Below are 27,676 nucleotides of genomic sequence, written 5' to 3'. Positions count from 1 at the left end.
CAACGTCAGTGCACTCAATGCCGCTGAACTGCACACTTCACCGCGGTGACAGTGGTAAGTTCTACGTCATGGTATTTTACCACAATGCTTTTTAAAGGCTGGGTGTGATCGATGGGGGGGGGGGACACTCACGCGCCACCAAGGGGGGTGTGAAGCAAGACGGTCCTTCAGGAGAATCACTGGAAGGCGTGGTGCGTACGTGTGTCCCGTGACCTGGCTGTTCTCCTGGGGCGTCTACACCTGTGGCAGGTGCCGCAGAGTCCCCTCCGCCCCCCCCCCTTCTCCAGAGCAACCCGCAGCCTGACAGGAGCTGACGGTCAGCCCTTCTCAACCCCCTCGCCCCTTGGGTTGGACAACTTGGCGGTGTGTCCTCCACCGTCTCCCAGAAGAACAGAGCCCCAGCTGCCTGTGAACCTGCTCCGTTTACCCTCACGGATGCCTGCTGGCCTCCTTCCTTTCCCGGTGTCACTTCCCAGTTACTCCCCCCCCCCCCAGGGCGCCCTGGGATCACCTTTCGGGTGGACCGTTTGCCTCCAATTCCCTGTGTCAGGGTCTGCGCCTAAGACGACACCTCAGTCGTCCACCCACCTGTCATTTACTGAATGCCCCCCCACCCCGTGTGCCAGGTACCATCCCAAGGGTTGGGGACACAGCAGTCATGGGGCTGCCGTCGCAGTGACCTCGGCGATTTGTACAAGTGTGCAAAGCCATGTGTATCAGGATGGTCACCCGGCGTAAAGCTGTAGACCAGGGCATGGGCGCTCTCAGAGAGAACAGGGCCTCCTGTCTGTCTGTCTGTCTGTCTGTCTTCGAGCTGTGGTGGAGCCCACAGACACTTGAAAGAGGCCGGGTCTCCAAGGGTCGCGCCCACTACAGGGCTTCGCAGAGGAACCCAAGCTTAGAGGGGGTCTCAATCTTCGAGGTTTCGAGCCTCGGGTCTCGGACTGTCTCCAGTCTAGTGGAACGCGTGAGCCTCCCGTGGGGGAGGGGTCTCATTCCCCCACTTTGTCAAGGTCCCCTCTCCCTTCAGCTTTGCAGCCAGAACGGGTCAAAGTTCACCGGATGCCTCCAGGCTGAAAGGGTGCTTTGCCAGTGTAAGAGCCAGCTCAGGCCTTCTTGGCCAGGGAGGGATGAGTGGGGGTGGGGAGGCAGCCATCCTTTCTAGAAGCTGCCCTCCCAGACCGGACTCCAGCCCCAGATCCCAGAGCCTTCCAGCCCTTGTGCCGCCCCCAAGACCTGGGAGCAGCTTCCCCATCCCCCGAAGTCCGGAGAAGGTCTCAAGGCTGGGCAGGGCCAGACAGGTAAGCACCCCACTCTGCTCATCCTCCCTTGGCTGGGTGGTCAGAGCAGGAAGGGGAAGCCCCCTCCCTTCCCCTGGACTCTGTTCCTCTGGATTTGGTTGTGCCTCAAGGCCAGGTGGCTGCCCCTTGGGGTGGGGTTGGGGGCAAGGATGAGGAGGCCCTTCACCTGTTCCTGACAGGGTCTCTACAGCTTAGAACCTGGAAGGGGGCCCACAGGCCGGCTTTGGGAGCTATGCAGCGCCTCCGGGGGGCCCCCCTAGTTTCCCTGGCTGCAGCCCGGCCCAAAGTTCTAAGACCTCTGCCCTCCGGCCCGCCCCTCACCCTCCACGATCGTGGAGAGCTGGATTCGGATTGCCCTCCTCCCGCAATCCCTCGGCGTCTGGAGTAGGGGGCGACCTGGGAGGACCCAAAGGGAGGCGGAGCCGGGACGTCCCCGGGGCGGGCGGGCGGGGCGGCTCCCGGGCTCCTGTCCCGCCCGCCCGCCCTGACTCACCCAGGCTGGCCCGGGGAACTCTGCGGGAGTCCCGGCTGCTCCGCTCCCAGGGACCCAGGAGTTGGGCCCAGCGTCCCAGCCAGAGCGGTGAGTAGGAGGCTCCCCGTCCCTGGGGACCGGGTGGCGGGGTGGGGGTCTGGCCCACGTGAGGACCGCCCCAGGTGCCGCCGGCACTGCCGCCTGAGCCCGCGGCCCGCCCGCCAGGGACACAAGGAGCTGGGGAGGGGGTGGAGGCGGCGAGAGACTCGGCCTTGGCCTGACCTAGGGCGCCCGTCAGGGAGCAGGCCAGCCTGGCCAAGGACAGATCAGCAGGCTGGGGGAGACCCCCATGGGTCTTGGCCATGTTCCCCTGGACGCCCCAGAACCCTACCACTGGGGGTCCCTACCAAGTTGCCCTCTCTGGGACTATTAAACCTCAAGACTCCCTGACTCCCAAGTCCTGGCTGGGCAGCTTGGAAAAGTACTAGGTGGAGAGTCCCCAGGCCTGGGGCCTGACCCAAGATCTGCTACTAGGGGACCCCTACCCTCCCCCCCCCCGACCTTAGTTTCTCTCTTGTGTAAAAGTCAAAGGTTGGACCTGTGTGCTTCAAAGCCCATTTCAGGGCTGACAGTTAGCCCTGTGTCCTCGTTGCCCTTTAGCGTGGGTTGTGGGCGAGGAGGGGGGCTGGACCCCGAGCACCCACCACTGCCCCCAGGAGGCAAGCTGGGAGCCTAGGGAGGGTCTGACAGGGGAGACACAGGGGTGAGGCATGGATGGTAGAGCTGAGGCTAGGTAGGGGGCACGACCCGGTCCCAGGCCGACCAGAACCCCCAGGGCCTGCCCTGCAGAGCAGCCCTCCACCCATCTTTTCTCTGCTAGAACATTCTCTGCTAGAACACTCTCCTCCGGGCTCCTTTTGGCAAAGATGCTGCATCCCAGCGAGAGGTTCTCACCCAAGATGAAGCAGACAGGGCGCTCGCTAGGGGACAGATGAGACTTGGGAGTCACGCCTCACATACCGCTTGTAGCTGTGAAAGCTTCAGCTGGTTCCTCCCCTCCCCTTGAGTCTGGAAAATGAGGGTTGTGGTGCCCTCCCTCCCCCAGAGTGGGAATTAAAGGAGGCACCGGAAGCATCTGGTGGCCATAAGTTGCGTATGGCCGTGCTGTTGTTTTCCTCTGGGCTCCCCATCCCTGGAGCCCTCTGCCCAGGGCCCTCCCGCCAGCCCTGCTCAGACAAAGGGGGGGCCAGCCTTGTGTCTGTGGAAGCTTAATGGCAGGTTCAGACCATCGAGTTTGAGTCATGGAGACAGATAATGATAACCCCAGTGTCTGCCTCTGATGGCGTTGTGTATATACCTTGTTCCGTGGGAGCCACTGGGCCATCCACTGGGGACCCTCGGTGTCGCCGCCGTCTTGCCTTTGATTGTAGTCTTGACCTGGTGGATACTGCAGCTTCCGCCACTGCGAGATGGACCCAGGCAGGAAGTTGGTCCTCGCCTGTGTACGTGGCATTTCTGTCGCAGCCCCAACAGCGGAGCCGTGTCCCTCACAGGTACCCGGGGCAGGGAGAATGGTGGCTGGCTGGAACAGGTCCTGGGTCTCCCCTCAGCCCAGTGTGTACAGCTCTGGGTACCCACCTGCATCCGTATGCACACTCCAGAATGCCCCCAGGTGTCCCTTTTGGTGGCTACGCTGTTCACGTGGCCCCCAGGGTGCTGCTGATAAGATTCCTGGCTGACGGCACTGATACGCTGGGGCACTTCTACTCAGCTTTTCTTTTAGGACAGGGCATCAAACTGAGAGTGAGGAATGGGGCATTGTGGGAGGGAGCCCATGCTCTGTCTGTGCACCCCCTGCCTGTGCCCGGCTCTGGGTGAGTCAGGGCCTGAGTCAGGGGGGCCCTGCCCCTGCCATCCCGATGTGAGGGCCTTTGAAGGGATTAGAAGGTGTGGTGGACTACCTCGCCCTCAGCCCGGTGGGCAGGGCTTACAGCCCGCATCCCTGTCCGTCTCTACCTCATCCCCGCCCGGGAGTCAACCCCAGGCCTCAGGGACCTGGGGACTGCAAAGGGAGGCAGGGTGCTGTGAGAGGCAGTCCAGCCTGGGAGCCCCCTCAAAAGGCAGTGGGGGCCTTGCGGCCTCCCCTTCCTTCCGTCCAGCCTCCGGGAGAGGGGGAGGGAGGCTCCCCAGCTGCCTGTTCTGGGAGGGTGATGTCCCAGCTTGTGGCCCATGCCCCCACATGACTCGCTCCCGGCTGTCCCGTATCTGAAATAATGATACCTTGGTCTAAAGTGAAACCCGGGGACAGACGGAGCGGGCTGGCCGCCCAGGAGCCTGGCAGCCCAGCCCCAGCCCAGACAGTAGGTGTCACTCTGGCTTTGTCCCTGAGCTTTCCATTTCCTGATCCTCTGCCCTCCGGCCATCCTGGCGACCCCCTACCCTCCCAGTCAGAGCCCAGGTTTCTGTCATCTGCCTCAGTTTCTGGGCACCGATCCCTCTAGAAACCCAGGTGTCCTAGTCCTCCTAACCCTCCACTGACCAGCCTTCAGCTTTGCCCCTCCCTGCCCCTCAGGCCCTGTAACCAGAGCCAGGCTCCAGCCGGCTTTTCCGGTTGGAGGTTGGAGGTGGTGCCCGGAGCGCCCCTGAAGGGGGTGGGGGGCCCACACCCCGGAAGTCCTCAGCCTCAGACGCTCTCTCTGGCCCAGTGGCAGAGACAGCAGAGGCTAGCGGTCCGGACAGCAGGTGTCTGGAGTCAGAGCGGCAGAGCGAGTGGTTTGGGCTCGTCATCAAGGGTGGGAGATGGCTGGGTTCTGGGAGAAGGCCACTCGGGCAAGCTGGGGGACAGCGGCTCCGTGGACTGCCCTTCCTGACCTCTGAAAGGGCGAGCGGCGTCAGAGGGGGGGGCAGGGATCCCGGGGAGCAGCTGTGGTGAGACCGGTAGTAGCTTGGCTTCAGGAAGGAGGTGAGGTCTGGGGGAGAGAGGGGGCACACAGCTCGTGCCTTCTGCCAGATTCGGGCAGGGCAGAGCACAAACTGGGAGCAGAGGCGTGTGTCTGGCTCCTCTGGGGGTCCACCACCAGACGCCCCTTCTGCAACCCCTGCCTCCTCCTCTCCCATAGGAAAGATGATTCCGGTGGCCGAGTTCAAGCAGTTCACGGAGCAGCAGCCCGCGTTCAAGGTGCTCAAACCCTGGTGGGACGTGCTGGCGGAGTACCTCACCGTGGCTATGCTCATGATCGGGGTCTTTGGCTGCACCCTGCAGGTGAGGCGCGAGGCAGGAGCGGGGCCTGGATGGAGCGCGGCCTGCAGGGGTTGGGGCCTGGGTGCGTGGAGAGGGGCGGGGCCCGGATGAGCGGGTAGTTGGCGGGGCACGTAGGGGGCGGGGCCCGGGTGTGGCCCGCTTGTGGGGGCGGGACCTACAGGGGCGGGGCCTGTTTGAGCGGGTCGGAGAGGCGGGGCGTGTGGGGTCGCGGCCCGGATATTCCGGAGGGCTACCTGCTCTGATCCCACAGTTCCGGAGACCGAGCGTGTGAGGTCAAAGGGTTGACAGGGTTGTGTGTTTCTACGGGCTGTGAGGGAGCATGTATGTGTCCCATGCCTCTCTCCTGGCTTCTGGTGGCCTCAGGCCTTCTCTCATCTCCCTTCTGCGCACGGGTCTCTGTGCAAATGGCTCCTTTTTATACGGACACGATCGCACCGGATTAGAGCCCACCTTAATGACCCCACCTTAACTTGATCACATCTGCTTTGCAAAGACTATCTGTCCACAGGTATTAAGGATTAGGAGGTCAGTATCTTTCGGCGGGGGGGGGGGGGGGGGGGCGGGGCGCGGGAGGGAGAAGGAAGATGCAATTCAACCTAACTCCTTTTTTTCAGACAAAGATTGATTCTCAGAAGTTTAGTGACTCTTCCAAAGTCACAGCCCGCTGGGGACAGTCAGGGATTGGGGGATTGGGGTCTCCCACCTTCAGCCTGCCTTTCTCCCCCCAACCGTGCAGGCCATCCCAGCTCCTTGGCCCTCTTTCCCCCTCATTCCCAGGTGACACAGGACAAGATCATCTGTCTGCCCAGTCACGAACTCCGGGAGAACTTCTCAGAGGCCCCCTGCCAGCAACTGCTGCCTCGGGGCGTCTCCGAGCAGATGGGGGGCCTCCGGGAGGTAAGCGGCCTCAAGAACAATCTGGACCTCCAGCAGTACAGCTTCATTAACCAGCTCTGCTACGAGACAGCCCTCCACTGGTACGCCAAGTACTTCCCCTACCTGGTCGTCATTCACACGCTCATCTTCATGGTCTGCACCAGCTTCTGGTTCAAGTTCCCCGGCACCAGCTCCAAGATCGAGCACTTCATCTCCATTCTGGGCAAGTGTTTCGACTCTCCGTGGACCACACGGGCCCTGTCCGAGGTCTCTGGGGAGAACCAGAAGGGCCCCACCACCGGACGGGCGACGGCGACCGTGGAGGCCTCGGCGGGGCCGGGAAAAGCCAATGAGGGCGAGAAGGAGAAGGTGCTGGTGGAGCCCGAGAAGGTGGTGACTGAGCCACCAGCCGTCACCCTACTGGACAAGAAGGAGGGTGAGCAGGCCAAAGCCCTGTTTGAGAAGGTCAAGAAGTTCCGCGTGCACGTGGAAGAGGGGGACATCTTGTACACCATGTACATCCGGCAGACGGTGCTCAAAGTCTGCAAGTTCTTCGCCATCCTGGTCTACAACCTGGTCTACGTGGAGAAGATCAGCTTCCTGGTGGCCTGCAGGGTGGAGACCTCGGAGGTCACGGGCTACGCCAGCTTCTGCTGCAACCACACGAAGGCCCACCTCTTCTCCAAGCTGGCTTTCTGCTACATCTCCTTCGTGTGCGTCTACGGCATCACCTGTCTCTACACCCTCTACTGGCTCTTCCACCGGCCCCTCAAGGAGTACTCCTTCCGTTCTGTGCGGGAGGAGACGGGCATGGGTGACATCCCCGACGTCAAGAACGACTTTGCTTTCATGCTGCACCTCATCGACCAGTATGACTCCCTCTACTCCAAGCGCTTTGCCGTCTTCCTCTCCGAGGTCAGCGAGAGCCGCCTCAAGCAGCTCAACCTGAACCACGAGTGGACGCCCGAGAAGCTGCGGCAGAAGCTGCAGCGCAACGCCCGCGGCCGGCTCGAGCTGGCCCTCTGCATGCTCCCGGGGCTGCCCGACACCGTCTTCGAGCTCAGCGAGGTGGAGGCGCTCCGGCTGGAGGCCATCTGTGACATCACCTTCCCCCCGGGCCTCTCGCAGCTGGTGCACCTTCAAGAGCTCAGCCTGCTTCGCTCGCCCGCCCGGCTGCCCTTCTCCTTGCAGATCTTCCTGCGGGACCGCCTGAAGGTCATCCGGGTCCAGTGTGAGGAGCTCCGCGAGGTGCCCCTGTGGGTGTTCGGGCTGCGTGGCCTGGAGGAGCTGCACCTCGAGGGGCTCTTCCCCCCGGAGCTGGCTCGGGCGGCGACCCTCGAGAGCCTCCGGGAGCTGAAGCAGCTCAAGGTGCTGTCCCTGCGGAGCAATGCCAGCAAGGTGCCAGCCAGCGTGACCGACGTGGCCGGGCATCTGCAGCGGCTTAGTCTGCACAACGACGGGGCCCGCCTGCTGGCCCTGAACAGCCTCAAGAAGCTGGCGGCGCTGCGGGAGCTGGAGCTGGTGGCCTGCGGGCTGGAGCGCATCCCCCATGCCATCTTCAGCCTGGGGGCGCTGCAGGAACTTGACCTCAAGGACAACCGCTTGCGGTCCATTGAAGAGATCCTCAGCTTCCAGCACTGTCGCAAGCTGGTCACGCTCAAGCTGTGGCACAACCAGATCGCCTACGTCCCCGAGCACGTGCGCAAGCTCCGGGGCCTCGAGCAGCTCTACCTCAGCCACAACAAGCTGGAGACCCTGCCCACCCAGCTCGGCCTGTGCTCTGGCCTCCGCCTGCTGGACATCTCCCACAACGGGCTGCGCTCCCTGCCGCCCGAGCTGGGCCTCCTCCAGAGCCTGCAGCACCTGGCTGTGTCCTGCAACGCCCTGGAGGCCCTGCCGGAGGAGCTCTTCTGCTGCCGCAAGCTGCGGACGTTGCTCCTGGGCTACAACCACTTGAGCCAGCTCTCGCCCCAGGTGGGGGCCCTCAGGGCCCTCAGCCGCCTGGAGCTCAAGGGCAACCGCTTGGAGGCTCTGCCAGAAGAACTTGGCAACTGTGTGGGGCTCAAGAGAGTGGGGCTCCTGGTGGAAGACACCCTGTACGAGGGCCTGCCAGCGGAGGTGCGGGAAAAAATGGAGGAGGAATGAAGCGCAAGGTGGGGCAGGTTGGGGTAGAGGCCTTCTGGATGCTTCCACCCCGGAATCTCTACTATCGGAATCTCTACTATCGTCTTCAAGCGAGGTGGCCAAGAGGGCCCAGGCCAGGAGACGAGGAGCAGACACATCAGCCTTTGGTGGGGGGGGGCGGGGAGGGTCCAGACAAGATCCTGGGATTGGTTTGTCCGAGAAGAGACAGGAGGCTGTGGATTTGGGGTGGACCGTCGTAGAGGGATCAACTCAGTCACAGGAGTCTCAGACCAAAAGCACACCCGTGTCTTTGGCTGGCTGTCCTGCCCTCCCCCTGGACATCCTCGCTCAATTAGTGCCATATGTGGGGGTGAGGCACATCCCAATGGGATTTCAACCCTTTCTCCCCCAACCCAAACAGCTTACATCTGCGTTCTCTCCCAAGGAGGGGACACAGACACAAGGGACCAGCGACTCCTGCCCCCAACTTTGATGCCAATCCCTTATTTATAAGTTGTTTGCTATGGACACGTGAACTCAGTAAAATGGTCCTCATGTTTGGCCTTGCATCAAAAGCAACAGCCCCAGAACAAAACATCCCAGGCCCCACCCCTGAAAGACTGACTCAGGTCTGGCTGGAGGCCAGGAACTTGTCTGTAAATCAGCATCCCAGGTAATTCTGATGCGGGTGGTCCTAGGCCTGTGTGTTGGGAAATGCTGACCTACAGAATCTGGATGTTCAGAGCCGGGGTTCTGAACCCTTTTGAAGACCTAGGACTTTTGAACATCTTATGAAAGTTGGGCACCTCCTTGCCCAGGAAAATGTACACACACATGCAAAATTCCAAAGCTACTTCAGGCGGTCAACAGATTCCCCAGATTTCCCAGAGGGCCATGCATGGACATCCTAAGGATGGCAGACTCCAGGGTCAAGAACACCTGCTGTGGAATTTACATGTTTCTGAGAACAGGCAGGGACTTTGTCTTTCAAATGTTCTCTGTGTGAGGGAGCATCTATCAGTGGGTGGTTAATAAATAACACTATGAGAACTAAAATTCTGATCTCTGGTATCCACTCCTGTTGTCTAAGCCGTCCATTTCATCCAGACCAATGACAGGCAAGCAGTGACACTAACGTGCCAGAATGAAGGGTATGAGATCCGTCCTGGGAGCAAAGACAGACCTCAGCAGGAGAAATTAAGTGGCATCTTCTGCTCAGCTTTTTTTCTGGAGAACCCCTTTTCCTCTCCATTCCTTGTTATTCTCCGGACTCCAGTCTTTTATCTGTTCCACCCGTAAGTTGTCACCATAGGAGTCCCCACAAGCCTTCAATGCCCACCAGTGATCCCGTGCGGGCCCTGGAGTAGGCAGGGCGTATGGCACAGCCTGCCTGACCCTGACTTCCTGGGACTGGACACCTCGAGATGTCTGCAAAATGTGAGCCTCTTCCTGGCAACTGAGAGCAGAGACAAGCTGCTTTCCGAAAACCAGGGCTGCAGATGGGGACATTTTCCCGGCACCCACCATGCCAGTTAAGCCGCGAGGATGACAGGCTGAGGGGCATTAACACCAAAGCCCATCTACTGCACTGTCCAGACGCTGGGCTCACATTCCGAGGCGGGAAGATGAGGGAACGTCTTAAAATGTCCCAGGTGGGTCTGGCCTGGAACTCTCTGGCCATGACCCTGGCCCTGTGGCCGAGGTCAGGGGTCATGCCGCTGGACTCCTAAGGCCGCTACAGTGACCTGAGCCCTACCCCGTCCCTCCCGCCGGTCCTTAGCCACCCCCGAGTTTGCTGAAATAGGGCTCCCCACGGGTGCCTAATTATGGGGAGGAGGCAGCAATTAGGCATAACAGCGATCCTAATGAAACACTGTCCCGTAAGAGAAAGGCAGTCCTGAGGGAGCGTGGGTGCCAGAGAACAGGCCGGGCGGGGAACAGCGAAAACGAGGCTGAGGACACATAGCAAGAGCTACTCCCAGCAACAGCGGCCGCGGAAAGAGCCAAGGTTGCGCATGCGCAGCAAAGGCAACGCGCGGGATTGCGTCTACCCCTCTGCACGCAGGCGCGCCGCTTTCCCCGCCTGCCGCGGTCTGCAGAACCGTGAATGGATTTCAACCCAGTGCCTCTCGAGAAAGGGCTCCGACTCCGCGCATGCGCGTCACGATGAGCGGCTTTGCACGTTGCCCGGCGCGAACTCTAGGTGGCGTCATCTCTCCGGCCGGGAAGAAGCACGCATGCGCGGAGGTTAGCACGCGGGATGGGCGAGTGCGCGCCGCGGACATGCGCCGTGCAGGGAGAGACGGCGGCTCGGCGGGGTCATCCAAGCGCAGGCGCAGTGCGGTGTTTGTCTGCCGGACTGACGGGCGGCCGGGCGGTGCGCGGCGGCGGCGGGGAAGATGGCGGCGTCCTCCCTGGAGCAGAAGCTGTCCCGCCTGGAAGCAAAGCTGAAGCAGGAGAACCGCGAGGCCCGGCGGAGGATCGACCTCAACCTGGATATCAGCCCCCAGCGGCCCAGGCCCAGTAAGCACGGCGGCGTGGGGGAGGGGGCGGGCGGGCGGGGCGCGCGCCGCGGGAAGCCCCGCCCCCGCCGTCAGGCCCCGCCCTCGCTTCCGGGGCGCTCTTGCTCCTCCTTCTCTCCACCCTATACCCCCTGCTGTCGGCTCGCGGGGAGAGGGTCACGGTGACCCAGGGGGGCGTGGGGCCGGCGGGCTCCCGGGCGGCCCTCCCCCAGCCTAGGGGGATCCCCCTTACGGGGCCTATGAGCCCAGTCACCCGGCCCTAGGGCAAGGCCTCCCCATCTGATGACCCGCCCCCTCACCATGATCCTCGGAGTCCGTGTCACCGTCACCTACTCTAGGAGCCGGGCTCCCCTTAATCCGAGCGACTGTGACCACATCCAGATCCCCCGCAAACATGTACACGTCCCTTCCGACCAGATGATTTCACTCCTGCCATCTCAGTGACTGGCAGGGGGCCCCTTCTCCCAACCTCTGCACCTGGATCCTTGTCATATGGTTCAGTGGATGGTCCACTCGGATTCATACACGCACACCTGGCCCGGCTGACACCTGAGATTATTTGACCACATATAAACCCCTATTCCTCTGACCTCCTTTTCTGTGACTGTGTCTGGTGATCCCTTTTTACTAGGCTGGGACCTTGTCCTTCGGCCTCGCAGACCCCCTCCCGCACACACCCTACCCACATACACCAGGCCCCCTCCTACTTCATCTTGGCGACTGTCTGGCCCCTCCGAAAATACACACCCAGCCTCCAGCCTGGCAACGTCGTCACCTGGACTCAAGTGACTTCCTGCACACCCACATTCACCTGGCCTAGGGATACCTGAGGCCAGTGTGGTGCTATCCCAGCCCATGTACACCTCACCTCTGATCCCACCGTCTCTGAGACTACCGGCCTGGCATCTTATTGTTTGGAGTCAAAAGCTGCCCCTCCCCGGCACTCAACACCTGGCCAGGGATTGCCATGACCACTACCACTGTCTAGTCTCTTTGTTTTGTCCCACAGAACCCCTTCCCCAAATCTCTCAGCTGGAGGGCATGAGGCCTTCACCCTCCCCCAGACCTGATGAGGAGCACCCCGCTCTCTTGAGCTAACACCTGGCCCTCCTTTGTGATTCTTCCGCGATCCATGTAGCTTATGCAGCTCCCTGTGGGGACATCCTGATAGGAGGGGGACATGCGCCCACATCGGGGTGTTCCAGTCTCTCCCTGCTCACCCAGCCTGACCTTCACAGCCTGAGTGCCCCCACCATCCCTGTGTGCAGTCCACTCCTCCCTTCCTCTTCTGACCTGGGGTAGTGTGGGCTCCTCCCTGGGGCAGATACCCTCCCGACATCGGAGGGTCCCTGCTGGGCTCTGCGATGCTGCCTCCCGCAGCCCCAGCTTGGATGAGACAGGGCTGGGCACGGGGCCTGCGGTGCCTTACGGGGTGGCTGTCCCAGGTGCAGAGTGAGGTACGGTGAGGCCCGTGGTGGGCAGGCCCCCGAGGAGCCCCCTCCAGGCGTCTGTGTCTGTGTCAGCTCCATCCCATCCTCCTGGTCCTCCCATCTCTGTGGTTTCTACCCGTCTCTGCACTTTGGTGCCTCGCGCCTCCCCCTCTTCCTTGTTATGATTTGATTTCTTTTCTTTTGGACAAATCAGTTGTTTCTGTTGTGATTTATCGTGGTGTTGTTTTTTTTCTTCCTTTTCCCCATCCAGTTATTGTGATCACTCTAAGCCCTGCTCCTGCCCCGTCCCAACGAGCAGGTACCAGCCTTTTTATCATTGCCGCTTGGACATCTGCACCATTGACCTAACCGCTGCCCCGGCCGCAGAATGCCCTCCCCCATCGCCCCATGCTGTGTGTGCGGTGTGTGTGTGCGTGCCCACGCCTGTCACTCTTACTCTCTGTCCTTCCACCCGATCCGTGATCAGTGATGTTCGGCCCACTTGGCCTCTTCTGTGTTCTCTCACCTTCCGCTCCTCCCTTCCTGGTGAGCTCAGGTTTGGACTCCCCTGAAGAGGAAATGGGCTCCTTCACCGGCCAGGAGTCTGCCACCCGTGAGAGATCACGTGTGTGTGTGTGTGTGTGTGTGTGTGTGTGTGTGTGTTTGTGTGTGTGTGTGCGCACGCGCGCGCGCTCGTGCGCTCACGTGAGGGAAAGAGGGAAAGCGGGGCCAAGGCCATCGGGCTACATCTGTTGGTCCGTTCCGACAGTACGGCGAACATGTATTGCCTGCCGCGTGCCGTGTCTGTTTTAGGTGCTAGGGACACGGCGGCAGACAGAATATGGACCAAGGCCCCTTCCTTCTGCGGCTGACGCTCCCTGACAGCGAGCATCCTCCTGGTCTGGGAGAAGTGGAGAAAGCGGTGATGCCTTGCAGAAAAGGCAGAGTAGAGCTGGGTTGGGGTTCTGCAGTGGGGGCCCAGTTGGGGAAGCCTCTGGAGAAGCTGCGATCTGAGCGCAGTCTCGTGGGAGGTGGGGAGCATGTGAAGGAAGGTAGAGAAGGCAGCCAGCTGAGGCCTGAGTGCAGTTGCCGGTGGGTCTGGGAGCAGACGTGTGTGTGTGGGGTGTGTGTGTGTGTGTGTGTGTGTGTGTGTGCGTGCACATGTGTTGGGCTGGCAGCCTAGTACATCTGTGGCTCCTGTTGGCCATGTGCTTTCATGCCCTCTCTTGTTCTGTCTCATTCTCTCTTTCTCTCTCTTTCAGCCTCTTGCTCTCACTGTGCCCTCCTGACCTGCCGCGTGGCCTGTCCCCACCTCTGTGACCTCTGTTTTCAGGGCCTTTGTGTACCTGCCCCTTTCCCCCCACCTTAGCCACCCCACACTGGTCCCACTCAAATCTCCACCATGCTTCAGTCTGAAGGGCCCCAGGAAGCGTCTGCACCCCCCTGAGAAGTACGGAGAGGGTAGGGTGTGGTCCTCACCCCACACACCTGACAGTGCAGGGCAGAAAGGGGGCCCAGATATCCTCCAGGGGGTGAGAGCCTGGCAGTGTCTCCAGAGAGCCCAGGTACAGGGACAGCATGGGGGGCCCTCAAGTGTCCCTGAGGTGGTTGGGCCAGGGAGGGAGGGATGAGGATTCTGCCTCTGGCCATGGCAGTGTAAGGAAGCAGGGGATTACAAAGCAAGGGGCTGGAACAGCAGGGAGGGGGCCCAGGAGGTCAGGCCTCCAGGCCAGTGCAGGCTGATGGGCACTGGTCCCCAGGGCCTTTCCTTTGCTCTTACCAGCCCTTAGCAAGACCCGCATCCCATTTTCAATTGTAGGCAAGGGTCACATGCCTGCCCCCTCACTCTAGATGTGGTCAGGGTCCCAGGCTGGCAAGGCAGGGAAAGTGCCCAGATGCCAGCAATTCAGGCATATTTGTCTCTACGTTGGTCACTGGGCCCACATCACCAGGTGCTTACAGAACTGGAGGAGGAAGGGGTGGGCCGTGGCAGGAGGTGTAGGTGGGGTGGGGGGGGGAGGAGGCCAGGGGCAGAGCGGCAGGCCCCAGGCCTCCTGGCCGTTCTCCACGAAACGTCCTCTTCTGGCCCCTTAGCTCGTGGAGCCAGTGCCCTACCCAGCTAGGGACCCCTTCTGGAGCACTTCCAGGGCCTCTGGGGGTATGAGGGTTCAGTGGAGGGTCATGTGTCTTCTCCAGGGACCACACCGGTCTCTGCTCCTCGACCCTATTGCCAGCCCAGCCAGGGAGGATTCTAGCCACTCAGAGAACCTCCTGTCCTGTCCCGGGCCCCTGTCTGGCCTGTCTCTGCAGTGCCTCCTCTGGGCAGCTGGGCTCCAAGTCTTGGCTCCCATTTGTCTGTCTGTCTCCTGCCCTCCCGATCCCCGAATGCCGCCTGCCCATCCTGGGGTGACCGCTGCCTGCCCGCTGCCTGCCTGCCTGCCTGTAGCATGCCCAAGCTGTCCGCATGCAGGCTGCTGAGAAGAACCAAACCCCACTGCCTGGCCCATTCCCCACCTCCCGTCCCACCAGCCCTTGGAGGGGCTGTGCCGCCTGGATCCCCTCACCCAAAGGACACAGGCCCAGCCTGGGGTCCTACCCCCACCCGTTGGCCCCAGCTTTGTAGGCCGAGCTGGGAGGCTCAGAAACGAGCCTGCTGGCTAGAGGATGGCCCTCCCTGACCCTGGAACAGAATGTGCGGCAAGGCAGCTGGAAGCTTGCGTCCCTCGCTCATTGTCTCCCTGGGGTGGTCTGCTTGATTCTTATTGGGCAGCCACGTGCAGTGCTCCCAACAGGGCCAGAGCCCAGGCTGATCCTGGCGGGCGTTCCTTCCTCACGTGGTCTGGAGCGTGGGCACCGTGGCCCTGGGCCTGCTCCTGGGCAGAGGTGGGGCAGAAAGGGACGCATAAGGAAGACTGCCTGGCTGAAGGGTGCCATCAGCCTCTGGGCCTTGATCCTGTGTCAGCATAGACTTGGGGACAATCCCTCAGCCTCTGGGGACCACCCCTCCCTGCCAGCCCACTCCATCTTCTTCCAGGTCAGGGGGGCAGGAGAAGGCACCCTGAGAGTGGTTGGGGGTGGGAGGGAGACCTTAGCTCCTCCAGCCCATGTCTGTGTTGGCCTACCTGATGCCAGGGAGGGGAAGACCGGAGTCCCCCGAAGACCCCACAGTGCCAGCTAACCCCTCTCACCCCTGGCTCTCACCCCCCCCCCTCCCCAGCCCTGCAGCTCCCGCTGGCCAATGATGGGGGCAGCCGCTCACCGTCCTCCGAGAGCTCCCCACAGCACCCCACACCCCCTGCCCGGCCCCGCCACATGCTGGGGCTTCCGTCAACCTTGTTCACACCCCGCAGCATGGAGAGGTGAGCTGTCGAATGGGGCCAGCTGGCCAGTGCGGGGGTCAGGAGGTCAGTGTGGGGAGGCCGCTTTGCCCGCCCCAGGGAGGAGGGGGGTGAAATCTGTGGGAACCCCTGTGTGACGGGGACTGGGGTGGCCTCAGTTTGGTTGGGACCCTCCTCCACCGGGACCTCCTCCCTGTTCCCTCAGCATCGAGATTGACCAGAAGCTACAGGAGATCATGAAGCAGACGGGCTACCTGACCATCGGGGGCCAGGTACCACCTCGCCCTGACCCCTGTGGGGGCGGGCAGGACACGTGGCGGGGCTAGGTCTTTGTCGGGGGCAGGCGGAGCCCCGGCAGAGCCTGCAGCTCTGGCTGTCCTCGACAGCGGTACCAGGCAGAAATCCACGATCTGGAGAACCTGGGCGAGATGGGCAGCGGCACTTGCGGCCAGGTGTGGAAGATGCGCTTCAGGAAGACGGGCCATGTCATTGCCGTCAAGGTGAGCCCCGCCCCCGTCCCCAGCGGGCGCCCCGCCCCAAGACCGGGCACTAAGGCTCCCCCCGGCCGTCCCGTGCAGCAAATGCGGCGCTCGGGGAACAAGGAGGAGAACAAGCGGATCCTCATGGACCTGGATGTGGTCCTCAAGAGCCATGACTGCCCCTACATCGTGCAGTGTTTCGGGACCTTCATCACTAATGTGAGTCCAAGCCTCTGGTGTTCCCCTGCCTCTCTGTGGGCTCCCCAGGTGTCCTTGCTGATCTCCGGGTGTGCCCCCTGGTGCTGGTCTGTGTGGGGTGGGCCGGAGGGTGCGGCTGCCCCCCCCCCCCCCCCCCGAGCTGGCACGTGCCGCCCCCACAGACGGATGTTTTCATCGCCATGGAGCTCATGGGCACGTGCGCTGAGAAGCTCAAGAAGCGGGTGCAGGGCCCCATTCCTGAGCGGATCCTGGGCAAGATGACGGTGGCGGTGAGCAGCCCGACAGGGGTGCGGCCGGGCGGGTGGCCCCTGGGCCCCCATCCTCCCATCACGGGTGCCCTCCGCTGTCCTCGCCGCAGATCGTGAAGGCGCTGTACTACCTGAAGGAGAAGCACGGCGTGATCCACCGTGACGTCAAGCCCTCCAACATCCTGCTGGACGAGCGGGGCCAGATCAAGCTCTGCGACTTCGGCATCAGCGGCCGTCTCGTCGATTCCAAGGCCAAGACGCGCAGCGCGGGCTGTGCCGCCTACATGGCAGTGAGTGGGGGTCCGGCGGCGCCCCGGCGGGCGAGCGTGGGGATCTGGGCGGCACGCCTGCCGCAGCCCTGGGGGTACATCGTCCCCTTCTCCCACCGGCAGCCTGAGCGCATAGACCCTCCGGACCCCACCAAGCCAGACTACGACATCCGGGCCGATGTGTGGAGCCTTGGCATCTCCTTGGTGAGTTGCGGGGCCCCTGCCAGCGTCTTCTTGGGATACAGACGAGGGCGGTAAGGGAGGGCGGGGACCAGTCCTCGGCCCACCCAGCCCGCCTGCTTCTCTCCTAGGTGGAGCTGGCGACGGGACAGTTTCCCTACAAGAACTGCAAGACAGACTTTGAGGTCCTCACCAAAGTCCTGCAGGAAGAGCCCCCGCTCTTGCCCGGTCACATGGGCTTCTCGGGGGACTTTCAGTCCTTCGTCAAAGACTGGTGAGGACCCCCCCCCCGCCCCCCGGTGCTGAGCTCTGGGAGGCAGGGCAGGGTCAGGTGTGGCCCTGCGCTCAGAACAGCCAGGGAGATTTGGGGCTGGCGGGACCCCCCCCTCCCCGACGGGGGGTGGGGGCAGCTGTGGGCGAGAAGGCCGCAGTCAGGGCGGGGACGTGGGCGGCCGCTGGAACCCGAGGCCCGAGTTAGCCCTGTAGGCAACTGGCAGGATGGCCCTCGGGCTTGGCCACAGGAGGTTGTGAACAAGCCGATGTGCCCCGGGGCCTAGGGGTCTGTGTGTCCCGCGGCGACAAGCAGAATGATGCCCGTGTGGTGTCCCCATTTGATTGTCGTGCGGGAGAGCCCCGGTCCACCTCTCCCGTGGGCCCCTCCCAGCCCAGGTGGGGCTTCCGCCGCAGGTGGGATTTGTGCAGGCCCTGGGTCCTCTGGCTTCTCAGCCGGCAGCACAGGGCTGTGAACACACAGCAGCTGCTTCCCTCCAGATTCTGAAGACCCCTGTCTCAGAGGGAGGACAGTTGTGTCCCCGGGACAGCCAGGCCCCTCTTCCCAAGCTCTGATTTCTGTTTCCTCCCTCTTCTCTGTTAGCCTTACTAAGGATCACAGGAAGAGACCAAAGTATAATAAGCTACTTGTGAGTATCTGGGGCCCCTGCCTCCCCCCCCCCCCCCGACCCCATCTGGACATCCAGGGGCCTGTTTCCCCACTGGGGCTCCTCCCTGGTCCTAAGCCCTACCCCTCGGGCCCGCAGGAACACAGTTTCATCAAGCGCTACGAGATGCTGGAGGTAGACGTGGCATCCTGGTTCAAGGATGTCATGGCGAAGACCGAGTCACCGAGGACTAGCGGAGTCCTGAGCCAGCACCACCTGCCTTTCTTCAGGTAGCCACGTGGTGGCGGCCAGCCCCACCGGGGGCCGGGGGCATGGCCACAGGCCCCCCCTTCCCCACCTGGCCACCCAGCTGCCCGCCAGGGGAGACCTGGGATCTGGATGGCTGCTGAGGGCTGAGGACAGAAAGTAGGGGGCGCCAACCCACCCCTGACTCCCTGCCCACCAGCTGTGGACAGATGGGCTCGCCAGGCCCCAGCCCTTCCCGTCCCGGGGTCAGCCGGCCGTGCGCGTCCCCCTGACAGACACTGTGAACGGAAGACAGCAGGCCACGAGCAGACTCGCTATTTATTCAGTCGTAACCTCTGGGCTGGGGCGGCCCCCAGGGCCCGGGAGAGAGCCGCCCGTCCTGCCCCTTCCCTCCCCACCCCACCCGCTGTGTGTTGTCCCCTCTGCCTCCCCTCTGCGAACACGTTCCTTGTGTCTATCCCCTCTCTCTCATCCCTTGTCTACCTCTCTGGCTTTCCCCACCTCCTTCCCTGCCTCTGCCTCTCTCCTGGCCCAGATCTGGCCTCTGCCACCCCCAGGGGTGAGGGGGGACCCCTGGGTCCACTTAGGTCTCCAGCAACGGCGAGTCGGTCGGCTGGTGTCTTCGCCCCAGGAAGGCGGGCTGGGCGTTATGACTACAGCTGGACCTGGGCTGGTCTTTCTCTCTCTCTCTCTCTCTCTCTCTCTCTCTCTCTCTCTCTGTCTTTCTCTGTCTCTCTTTGATCTCAGGGGGTCCTTTTTGGAGTTTATTGTATTTTATTGTACTTGGTGGGGTGTTTGGGGGGTGGGGGGAGAAGAGCTTGTTCTCACGGGGTTTGTCGGTACCTTCAGAAACTTTTACCAAAGTCATGTTTAGCTGCTTGCGGTGGAGCCCCTGACCGCCTGTGGGCACGGGCGTCTGGGGCTGGGGGCCAAGCCCCAAAGGTGGGCTCTGGGGGCGTTCCTCCTCCCTCGGGGCCAGCCCTCGGGGCTGGAGACTGGCCACAGCTTGGGGGGTGAGTTGAGGACCTCAGGGGGCATGGAGGGAGCCCAAGGGGCCGCGGCCACACAGGGTGGCCTTCAGGGAAGGCGGGCACAGGGCACGCCGAGGGCAGCAGGCGCTGCCGCGGCAGGGAGGTGGTGGAAGGAGTCGGTGGCAGAAGCGGGGCCGTGGAGCCCCGGGGAGGCAGGGATTGAGGGCGCAAGCGGTGAGCGTGGGGGTTCGAGGACGTGTGACGGGACAGAGGTGGGGCTGGCTGAGGGCTGGGCGTGTGCAGGCAGTCACGCCCTCGTAGTGCCCCTGAGCGCCCCTCGACTCCCCCAGAGCTGGCCAGTCCGCCCGAGCCCTGTGCAGCAGCCGGAATGGGAGGGGGTGTGTTTCCTTTTTGTTGGTGATGCATGCAAACCAAGTGGACGACAAAACAAAACAAAACAAAACGAAAAAAAAAAAACAAAAAACCCACCAACACCAAAGGTGAGGAACTTGGCCGGATGTAGCTGAAGCAGTCTAGACCTAGGCATCCCTGGATTCTCTTGTTCCTGTCCATACTCACGAAATGCCGCATGTTTAAAAGTACGCAAGTTCTCTGCTCTTTGCCCCCCCTCCCCGGGAGGGGAACGGCCACCTTCTCCCGCCCCGGTCTCCTTTGTGAGGGGATGGGCGCAGGGTGGGGGGCCGACAGGCCTGGTCCCCCATCCTCCCTTGCCTGGCCCGGCCAGGGGGGCCTTTGTGGGTAGCTGGAAGGTTCCATGGCTGGTCCCAGGGCCAGCGCAGGCCCTAGGCCGGCCACCTGGATTTACTTTTATTTAACTATTTTCTGTTTTGTGAGTGTGTCTGCCCACCCCTGCCCTCCTTCAGTGTTAAGTGGGAGTTCTGGGGGAACCTCTTCCCCTCTGCCTCTTTCCTGGCCTGCCCTCCGTCACCGGTCACCAGCCCTCCCTCTTGACCAGGCAGAGGGTGGAGCGGGCGGGCAGGGGCCTGGGGTGGCCCACAGCCCCCTTCTCTGGTCGCCAGTATTCCCCTGTCCCTTTTTAAAATGAAATGCCCTCGTTTGTAAATCCTTAGACGCTTGAGAATAAAACCCCTCCCTTTTCTTCCATCGTGTCTCTGTGTGTCTAGAGCTCGGCAGGACCGGGCGGGAAGGGGCTGTGAGCCCTGAGCTGGGGGGCCGCGGGCGTAGTGCTTCCTCTGCGTGGAGGGGAGACTGGAGCCGGGCCAGGGCCTCGTAGGGCGGTATTTGTAGTGAGCTGCCCGATGCCGAGCGACCGGGGTGAGGGACCTCCCCCCGCCCCAACCCAGATGGCCACAGGTTGGCCAGAGAGGAGCCCTTAATCCCCGGCAGGCCTTGGGTGCTGGCTCTGATGTACACCCTTCAGTCCACCGCCCCCGCGCCCTGCCTCCTGGGGTGGCCGCTCAGCCAAGGACAGGGCTGCCTGCCTACCTGCCAGGCCTGGGTGCTGGCGCCTTGGCTGCTGGGGCACACCTGACTGCCAGTCCAGCATGCCAGGTGCCGCACTGCTGCTCCTGGCCCTGCTCTCGGGGGTCTCCACCTTGCCCAGCGGGCCACCTGGTACGTAGAGGCTGGGGACGAGGCCTGTCACGCTGCCATCCCTGTGCTGCCCTTTCTCATCCCTGCCTGGGGGAGCGGGTGGGGTCTGCCTCTGTGTCCAGATGCTCCTGGACCCCCGACTTCTTCAGAGTCCCTGGCAGTTGGGCTAAGGCCGATGGCTGTAGGGGAGGAGTGTTCAAATGCGTTTAGGAAACGGGGGTGGGGTGGGGGGGTGTCCTGAATGAGAACACTTGACAAGGATGCCAGCCGAGTGCCTCCCCAAGGCAGAGGGTGCGTGCGTGTGTGTGTCCCCACCCTTTGCTACTGCTGCCCTCGGTGAGGAACCTGGACGAATGGAGAGCCGGAGACCCCCACAGCTTGGCTGAGCTTCGGCTGTGCCAAAGGGCAAGGGGACAGCACCCTCCCTACTGGTCACGGTACCCTTGGAAAGGAAGGGGTGGGGCCGGCACCCTCCCTGAAAGCTGCTGCCCCCACAGAGCAGCCTGGGCCCCTGGGGTTGCTGACCACCCCCCCCCCCATCAGGCACCCCTCAACTTCCCAGCCAGGGATTCCCTGGCCCGCTCTGGGTGGTGAAATCGAGGCCCGGGAAGGGGGTCTCCTGCAGAGACGAGTGGCTTTGCGCCCATGCTTGGTTGCTGGACTGTGGACAGCCCCTGGGTCTTCAGGGGACACACAGCGACTCTGCCAGCAGTGAGCCAGGAGCGGGGCGTGGGTGCACCCCTCACCGAAACAGCACCCATTTTCCCAAGGAGGCGGCAGAGGCGGGGAGGTTGGGTCACTCGCCTGGAGGGTCTAAGGGAGAGCGCGGCCTCGTCCTTCGGGCTGCCCTTTCTCCCCGCCAGCGCCCCCATTCCCGGCGGCGCCCGGGCCCTGGCTGCGCCGACCCCTTTTCAGCCTGGAGCTGTCCGACGCGAAGGACGCCTTCCCGCGCCGCGCGGGGCCGCTCGAGATCCCGGCCGACAGCCGCGTGTTCGTGCAGGTGTGGACGCGGGGCGCGCAGGGGAGGGGGGGGGCCGGGCCTGATGCGGGGCGGCGGGTGCTGATGGCGACCCCGCCGCCTAGGTGGCCCTGGCCCGTCCCTCTCCGCGCTGGGACCTCGTCCTGCACCGCTGCTCAGTGACACCGTCCTCCCGGCTGGCCCCGGGGCCCGCCCTGGCGCTGCTGCGCGGGGGCTGCCCCGCCGACTCCTCGGTCGTCTTCCCGCCGCCGCCGCCGCCGCTCCCGGGTGCTGCCCGTCCCGCGCGCTTCAGCTTCAGCTTCCGCCTGCGCCCGGTCTTCAACGCCTCGGTGCAGTTCCTGCACTGCCAGCTGAGTCGCTGCCGCCGCCTCCGAGGAGCCCACCGGACGCCCGCGCCTCTGACGCTGCCCCCGCCCTCGCTGGTGCGCGGGCACCTGGCCGGGAATCTGGGCGCCTGGGCCAGTCGGGGGTTGGGCATGGACCCTCTGGCCTCTAAAGGAGGAGCCCCTCGGAGTTTGTGGATCTAGGGGGCCGACGCTATGGAGCCTGGAGACAAGGGCCCCTCGGGGCTGGGGATAGTCACTGGGTCTCTCAGTCTGGTGGCTGGGCACAAGGACCGAGAGGGGGGCCTGTGGGTCTCTGCACAAGGGTTCCTCAGCGGGCGGGGAAGGAGCACTGGGCTTGCTCTGGGAGGGGCTGGGTGGCTGGATGCAGAAGGCGGCTAGGGGGCCAAATTTCTGGTTATCCAATGTTCTCAGAGAATCGGGTCGTGTGACTTTGAGGGGCTGAAATTTGGAGTCAGGCCGGGTGGCTGGCTGCTTGCACATCTTGGGCGCTGGGCTCGGGGACCTCTCAGGGGGGCGGGTTTCCAGGGGCTTATTGGTGCGCCTCCCGGTTGCAACAGAGAGCTGGACACTTAGATCTCTTGGGGGCCCTGGGGACAGGCCCCTGAACCCTGGGGCCTGACATCCCCATCCCTTGCCTCCTCCTGCCCACAGTGTCTGCCTCGGGATGAGGCGTGCGCGGGCGCCGGCAGCGGCGAGAGCCCGGGTGCCGACAGCCCCCACCTGCACACGCTGACGCAGCCCATCGTGGTCACGGTGCCGCGGCCATCCCCCAGTGAGCGCGCAGTTCTCCTCCACAGGGGTCCCTGGGGTCGGGGGAGGGGGGTGGGAAGGACAGCTGGGGCCCGAGCCCGGTCTCCGTTTTGTGTTCCCCACAGGGCCGTCCAAGGGCGTCCCCGGCCGAGCCGTGCGCCCCGAGCCGCCTGCGCCGGCCCCGGCGGCCCTGGAGCCCGCGCCGGTGGTGGCGCTGGTGGTGGCGGCCTTCGTGCTGGGCGCCGCGCTGGCTGCCGGCCTCGGCCTCGTCTGTGCGCGTTCAGGTAGCATCCTCCGCCGGGGCCCGCAGCCTATTCCAGCGAGTCTGGACCCCGGGGCTCCGCGACCCAGCGGGTGGGGCTGGACCATCCCTAGACCCGCCTCCGCTACGCCCGCAGAAGCCCCCAGGGGGCGCTCTTGGCCCGACCCAATGAGCGGCAACCCCTACCGCTCTGGAGCCTGCCTCTCCTTTCCAGCACCCCCAGCCCCCGGCGCCCTCCTGAGACACTCGGCCGGCGGCCCCCAGCCCAGGAGGCCCCAGTGAGGTAGGTAAATTTGGTGACGGGGGTGGGGGGAGACTGTAACGTGGGGCCAGCTGGAAGAGGGGGGCGCTGAGAATGACTCTTCATAGGCTTTCCCTTGTGCCAGGGAGTGTTCTGAAGGCTTCACGCCTATTAACTTCATTCATCCTCGCAACAACTTCCAGGTAGCTCCTATCATAAGCCCCATATTAGAAATGAGAAACATGAGACACTCTCTGAAGTTGTCGAAGGTCACAAAATTGGGTGGAGCTGGATTCAAACTCAGGCACTGGGTCACCCACGGCCAACTTCGGGCCCTGTGTCACAAAAGGGGCCCTCAAACCTCGGACAGACACTAGGCCAGGAGAATTCGCGACTCAGACCCAACACCCGCCCTCACTCCGGCACACAGATCGATGGAGAAGGCCGATGATCATCTGGGAAGGGGGGTGTCCTCTCCTTCGTTCGGCTTGGGTAGCCTCTCCCCAGGGCTGGCGCACCCCCAGCGGGGTCCTGACACACACCAGCCACGCCTCGAACCAGGTCCGACAGGACTGGACCGGCCGAGGTCGACCTCTGACCCGATGGGACCGCCATCCCAGCGTCCTGCACCCTCCCGCCTCCGACCCGGTGCTCCGCACACCCTCCCACCTGGGCTCAAAATAAACATCTGGTCTGACCTGCTGAGTTTGAAGTCTGCGTGTGCGCTTGGCGCAGGTGTAGGGGGGCAGGAAGCAGAGGCCTCGGGACCAGGACTTAGGGGGGTCTGGGCTGAAAGAGGTCCAGACTGATACCCTTATGTACGTGTGCCAGGGGAGATTCAAGTGTGGTCCTAAACAGAAAGGGATACCCAACCCCACCTGCTTAAGTTTTAAGTAAGCCCCGCCTCCTTCCTCAACCCCTGCGCCTGCCCACCTGCCTCGTGCGCGATCTTCCCAAAGCCAGGCCTTCTCCGCTCTCCACCCCCACCACTTGGACCCTGCTCTCGCCAGGGCCTCGACCTCTGGCCTCTGCTCCAGGCTACTCTCCGCCTAGTCCAGAGCTCTTTAAAAAAAAAATTTTTATGTTTATTTTGAGACAGAGCGTGGGCGGGGGAGGGGAAGGGAGAGAGAGGCACACAGAATCCTCAGCAGGCTCCAGGCTGTGAGCTGTCGGCACAGAGCCCAAGGCGAGGCTTGAACTCACTAATCGTGAGATCATGACCTGAGCCGAAATCCGACCGCTTAACCGACTGAGCCACCCAGGCACCCCTCCTCTCCCCCTACTCTAGAGCTCTTAAATAAACGTCTCCTGTCCCAGTTCTTCCCTTCCCTTGAGCGGGATACTACCTCATTTTACAAATGAGTAAACTGAGGTTCGGCTCGGCCAAATCACTTGCTCTAGGTCACCAGGGCTGGCCGACCCCACAGCCCAGGTTCTTGGCTACCACTGGACAAGCTGCCTTCCAGCCAGGGTCCACCCCTTTTGGAGAAGCAAAGCACACAGTAGGAGCTTCACAAGACTTAGTCCAGGAACGGAAGGGACGGCACGAGATCTAAGGTCTCGGCTCCAGTTCCTGAAGGAGATAAAATGCAGGCGGGGAGGGCGGGTGTGTCTCATTCGCCCCCGCCACAGTTCTCAGGCGGGTCCCTCCAGCCTCTCCCACCCAGACGGTTGCTTCAGGCCGCAAACGCGGAGCCACGCCCCCATCTGTTTCCGCCTCCGCGCCGCCCTTTCTGATCCCAGCGGCCTCCGTAACCCCGCCTACCAGGAAAGCGAGCCCGGAACGCCGACTCCGCCCTCGCCGGCATGAAGCCTCCACAGCGGCGGCGAGCGGCCCCGGCGCGCTACCTGGGCGAGGTGACCGGCCCCGCGGCCTGGAGCCCCCGCGAGAAGCGGCAGCTGCTACGACTACTGCAGGCGCGGCAGGGCCAGCCGGAGCCGGACGCCACTGAGCTGGCCCGAGAGCTGCCGGGCCGCAGCGAGGCCGAGGTGAGGAATCTTGGCAAGGAACCGGGGGTGGGGGCGGGGCTAGGATGTGGGCGGAGCATCCTTGCGGTCGAGGGGCGGGGCGTGGGCGGGGCGCGTGCGATGCTGGGGGCGGGACGAACTTGGGAGCTAGGATGGGGTGGGCGGGGCGTACGTGAGGATGAGGGGCGGGGCGAGGTGGAGGCCGAGAGTGCGAGAGGTTAAGTCGGACTCCTGATAAGGCGGAGCGGGGAGCGGAGGCCGGGGACCGGGCGGAAAGGGCAGCGGGACCTGGCGGGATTGAGGCAGAAGTGAGAGTCAGGAAACGGAGCCGAATGGGTGAAGCGGGAAGGTGAATGGGGTGGTACTTAGCGGGGAGTGGGCCCTGGCTGCGGGGAGGAGCCCGAGCTGACCTGGGTCTTAACACTTTATTGAGTGGCCGGTCACACCTGGGGCCTTGGCCCTCGTCCCCGTGCAGAGTCACTGAGACCCCTAACACCTAGCGGGAGGCTAGGGTGCGGTGCCGGTCCTGGGGCAGGCAGTCGGCTTTGGCTTCTCTCCCCAGCCCTGGGCGTATAGAAGGCTCATTTGGCCTCCTCCTCTCTTCCCCAGATCCGGGACTTCCTGCGGCAGCTCAAGGGCCGCGTGGTCCGGGAGGCCATTCAGAGGGTGCATCCAGGTGGCCCTCAGGGTCCAAGGCGCCGGGAAACACAGACCCCAGCCCCCATCGAGGTGAGGCAGGACTAGACCCACCCCCCCCACCCCCCACGGCCGGGCCCTGAGGCATGGTGTGGGTGTTGCGGGGGTTGGAGAGTGATAATCTGGCCAGGGGCTCCCCAGGAGGGGCAGGGCTTGGATCAACCCCTGAGGGTTGATCCCTAGGCTGACCGTGTACTTTCTGGTCTCCCCATCCAGGTATGGATGGATCTGGCTGAGAAGATAACAGGCCCGCTGGAGGAAGCCCTGACTGTGGCTTTTTCACAGGTACGGCCCTCCCCCAGGCAGGATGGGGGTGTTACGTGTAAGGCTAAATACGGTGGATTGGGGTCTTGGAACCTTCCCCTGGCCAGCTCTGTGACTCCAGCCAGCCACTGAGCACCCTGAGCCCCAGTGACCCCGCTTCCGAAGCATCTCGTGCATGTTACGCCTAACGGGGGATTTGGTGAGCAGGTGGGGGTGGAGGGCTCAGCCTTGTGCAGGGCAGGGGGCTGGCTGATGGGAGGACTTCTGCCTTCCCCTCCCCGATCTCTCTTCCTGCCAGGTACTCACCATCGCGGCCACAGAGCCCGTCAGCCTCCTGCACTCCAAACCCCCCAAGCCCACACAGGCGCGTGGAAAGCAGCTGCTGCTCAGCGCCCCTGGAGGGCGGGAGGACTCGAGCCCCGAGACCCCGGAGACCCCTGGCCCCGCCCCCAAAACAAGTGACCCCGCCCCTGAGGCACCTTCCGAATCCCTGACTGATCCCGCGGCTGAAGGAGATCTCTCTGTGGACTTTGAGAAGATCTACAAGTATCTGTCAGCCATCTCCCGCAGTTGCCAGGGCCCTGAACTTTCTGCAGCTGGTGAGGATAACGGGAAGGGGCTGTCAGGGAGTCCCAGGTAGCAAGCCCCGCCCCACCTCACTCTTCTCTCCTCTCTATCCTTCACCAGAGTCAGCTGTGGTCCTTGACCTGCTGCTGGCACTTCCGGAGGAGCTCCCCCGCCTGCCCTGCGCGGCCCTGGTTAAACATATGTCGGATATGTACCTGCGTCTGACGGCCCCCCAGCCGGACCCAGCTGGTGAGGGCCTGGGGCCCAGAGCTGAGAATGGCGGGACAAGCCCCAGGGGGCCGGAGGAGGCTAGCCAGGCCATGCCCCAGGCCCCAGAGAATGCTGGGCCCAGTGAACCGAGATCTGCTTGGCAAGCAGCTGGGGTCTGCCCCCTGAACCCGTTCCTGGTGCCCCTGGAATTTCTAGGTCAGGCAGCCACCCCTGCACGTTGAAGGCCTGGCAGGCAGAGGACACACCAGACATCTGTGAACCCCCTGGCCCTCAGTCCTGCGTGGGCTGGCACTGGGTTGTCATGAGTCGCGGCGGAAGGTACCGGACACGGTGGGCGTTATGGGGCGGCTTTTAAGATGACTGATCCCGCGGGGCTCTCCGAAACAAGCAGCACAGTTGTACAGGCGTTTGGCCACAGAACTGAGGTGGGGGCGGCCAGTCAGGCTTGGCTAAAGCCACTGTCAAATCCAAACCCTCCCCCCTGGGCTCCCCCCCCCCGCCCCCCAGCTCCTGTGTCTTCCAACATCCTGTATCCTATGTCCTGTAACTGTGAGTAAAGTTCCTGTCAATCTCTCTTGCTCCCTTTTTTCTGTGAGTTAAAGATGGGGGTCGAGGCCCAAAGTGCCAGAAAGAGAAGTCAGGGGTAGGAGTGCCAGAGCTGGGTCCCAGGGACCGAATCGGGGGGCACACAGGGAGGAAGGCCAGCAGCTAAAGGCTGCTGCGACCAGGTCTGGTTCGGTGCCACCTGGAGTGACCTTGGGCTGGCCGTGAGAGGGACCTTTGGTGACGGTATGGAGGATAGAGGCCTGATCCTGACAGGTGTGAGTGAAAGGTTCTCGGAGCAGGTGACCTCACGTCACACAGATGAAGGGGAGAAGCCAGCAGAGTGGCCAGATGGGAGGAGCCAGGCCCCAGGTAGGGGTGGGAGGGAGGGAGTCCCTGAGGTGGCCTTAGCGAAGC

General features: G+C 63.2%; 4 protein-coding genes across 18 annotated transcripts; all 4 read left to right on the top strand.

Annotated features, from left to right (window-relative positions):
- The first annotated feature begins 732 nt into the window (after window positions 1-732).
- On the top strand, window positions 733-9,091 carry LRRC8E (leucine rich repeat containing 8 VRAC subunit E). 11 transcript variants are annotated; one of them, XM_045496428.1, is made up of 4 exons: window positions 733-1,301; window positions 3,204-3,326; window positions 4,893-5,035; window positions 5,813-9,091. In XM_045496428.1, the coding sequence occupies exons 3-4, from the start codon at window positions 4,898-4,900 to the stop codon at window positions 8,054-8,056; spliced, it is 2,382 nt and encodes a 793-aa protein (XP_045352384.1). In that variant the 5' UTR covers window positions 733-1,301; window positions 3,204-3,326; window positions 4,893-4,897; the 3' UTR covers window positions 8,057-9,091. The 11 variants fall into 11 exon arrangements, with proteins under 11 accessions (XP_045352384.1, XP_045352385.1, XP_045352383.1 ...); XM_045496429.1 differs by lacking the exon at window positions 733-1,301 and adding an exon at window positions 1,761-1,881 and having other exon boundaries at window positions 3,227-3,326; XM_045496426.1 differs by lacking the exon at window positions 733-1,301 and adding an exon at window positions 1,790-1,881.
- Window positions 9,092-9,128: 37 nt separating this feature from the next.
- Window positions 9,129-19,961, top strand: MAP2K7 (mitogen-activated protein kinase kinase 7). Of its 4 annotated transcripts, XM_045496437.1 has the most exons (12): window positions 9,129-10,558; window positions 12,259-12,306; window positions 15,205-15,346; window positions 15,531-15,597; window positions 15,712-15,825; window positions 15,904-16,023; window positions 16,185-16,292; window positions 16,382-16,561; window positions 16,664-16,744; window positions 16,852-16,994; window positions 17,595-17,640; window positions 17,758-19,961. In XM_045496437.1, the coding sequence occupies exons 1-12, from the start codon at window positions 10,435-10,437 to the stop codon at window positions 17,890-17,892; spliced, it is 1,308 nt and encodes a 435-aa protein (XP_045352393.1). In that variant the 5' UTR covers window positions 9,129-10,434; the 3' UTR covers window positions 17,893-19,961. The 4 variants fall into 4 exon arrangements, with proteins under 4 accessions (XP_045352393.1, XP_045352395.1, XP_045352397.1 ...); XM_045496439.1 differs by lacking the exon at window positions 16,185-16,292 and having other exon boundaries at window positions 10,324-10,558; XM_045496438.1 differs by lacking the exon at window positions 12,259-12,306 and having other exon boundaries at window positions 10,331-10,558.
- A 109-nt stretch (window positions 19,962-20,070) lies between these two features.
- Window positions 20,071-23,695, top strand: TGFBR3L (transforming growth factor beta receptor 3 like). Its single transcript, XM_045496442.1, is given in 7 exon segments — window positions 20,071-21,262; window positions 21,264-21,411; window positions 21,495-21,812; window positions 22,389-22,509; window positions 22,613-22,771; window positions 22,964-23,032; window positions 23,421-23,695. Coding segments are annotated over 6 exon segments (1,020 nt in total). The 5' UTR covers window positions 20,071-21,056; the 3' UTR covers window position 23,032; window positions 23,421-23,695.
- Window positions 23,696-24,535: 840 nt separating this feature from the next.
- On the top strand, window positions 24,536-27,293 carry SNAPC2 (small nuclear RNA activating complex polypeptide 2). Of its 2 annotated transcripts, XM_045496443.1 has the most exons (5): window positions 24,565-24,979; window positions 25,568-25,687; window positions 25,871-25,939; window positions 26,217-26,517; window positions 26,606-27,293. In XM_045496443.1, the coding sequence occupies exons 1-5, from the start codon at window positions 24,797-24,799 to the stop codon at window positions 26,935-26,937; spliced, it is 1,005 nt and encodes a 334-aa protein (XP_045352399.1). In that variant the 5' UTR covers window positions 24,565-24,796; the 3' UTR covers window positions 26,938-27,293. The 2 variants fall into 2 exon arrangements, with proteins under 2 accessions (XP_045352400.1, XP_045352399.1); XM_045496444.1 differs by lacking the exon at window positions 25,568-25,687 and having other exon boundaries at window positions 24,536-24,979.
- The last annotated feature ends 383 nt before the right edge of the window (window positions 27,294-27,676 follow it).

Source organism: Leopardus geoffroyi, chromosome A2 (assembly GCF_018350155.1).
Source record: "Leopardus geoffroyi isolate Oge1 chromosome A2, O.geoffroyi_Oge1_pat1.0, whole genome shotgun sequence".
Taxonomy (NCBI): domain Eukaryota; kingdom Metazoa; phylum Chordata; class Mammalia; order Carnivora; family Felidae; genus Leopardus; species Leopardus geoffroyi.
The sequence above is the reverse complement of the archived record's forward strand: the minus strand, read 5'-3'. Positions and strand labels throughout refer to the sequence as shown.

Coding starts and splice junctions, on each gene's coding strand:
- LRRC8E (XM_045496425.1), top strand. CDS start 3,113: ATGGCGTTGTGTATATACCTTGTTCCGTGGGAGCCACTGGGCCATCCA. Junction 3,327..4,892: donor CGGAGCCGTGTCCCTCACAG/GTACCCGGGGCA, acceptor CCTCTCCCATAG/GAAAGATGATTCCGGTGGCC. Junction 5,036..5,812: donor TCTTTGGCTGCACCCTGCAG/GTGAGGCGCGAG, acceptor CCTCATTCCCAG/GTGACACAGGACAAGATCAT.
- MAP2K7 (XM_045496437.1), top strand. CDS start 10,435: ATGGCGGCGTCCTCCCTGGAGCAGAAGCTGTCCCGCCTGGAAGCAAAG. Junction 15,598..15,711: donor ACCTGACCATCGGGGGCCAG/GTACCACCTCGC, acceptor TGTCCTCGACAG/CGGTACCAGGCAGAAATCCA. Junction 16,995..17,594: donor CAGTCCTTCGTCAAAGACTG/GTGAGGACCCCC, acceptor CTTCTCTGTTAG/CCTTACTAAGGATCACAGGA.
- SNAPC2 (XM_045496443.1), top strand. CDS start 24,797: ATGAAGCCTCCACAGCGGCGGCGAGCGGCCCCGGCGCGCTACCTGGGC. Junction 25,688..25,870: donor AGACCCCAGCCCCCATCGAG/GTGAGGCAGGAC, acceptor CTCCCCATCCAG/GTATGGATGGATCTGGCTGA. Junction 25,940..26,216: donor TGACTGTGGCTTTTTCACAG/GTACGGCCCTCC, acceptor TCTTCCTGCCAG/GTACTCACCATCGCGGCCAC.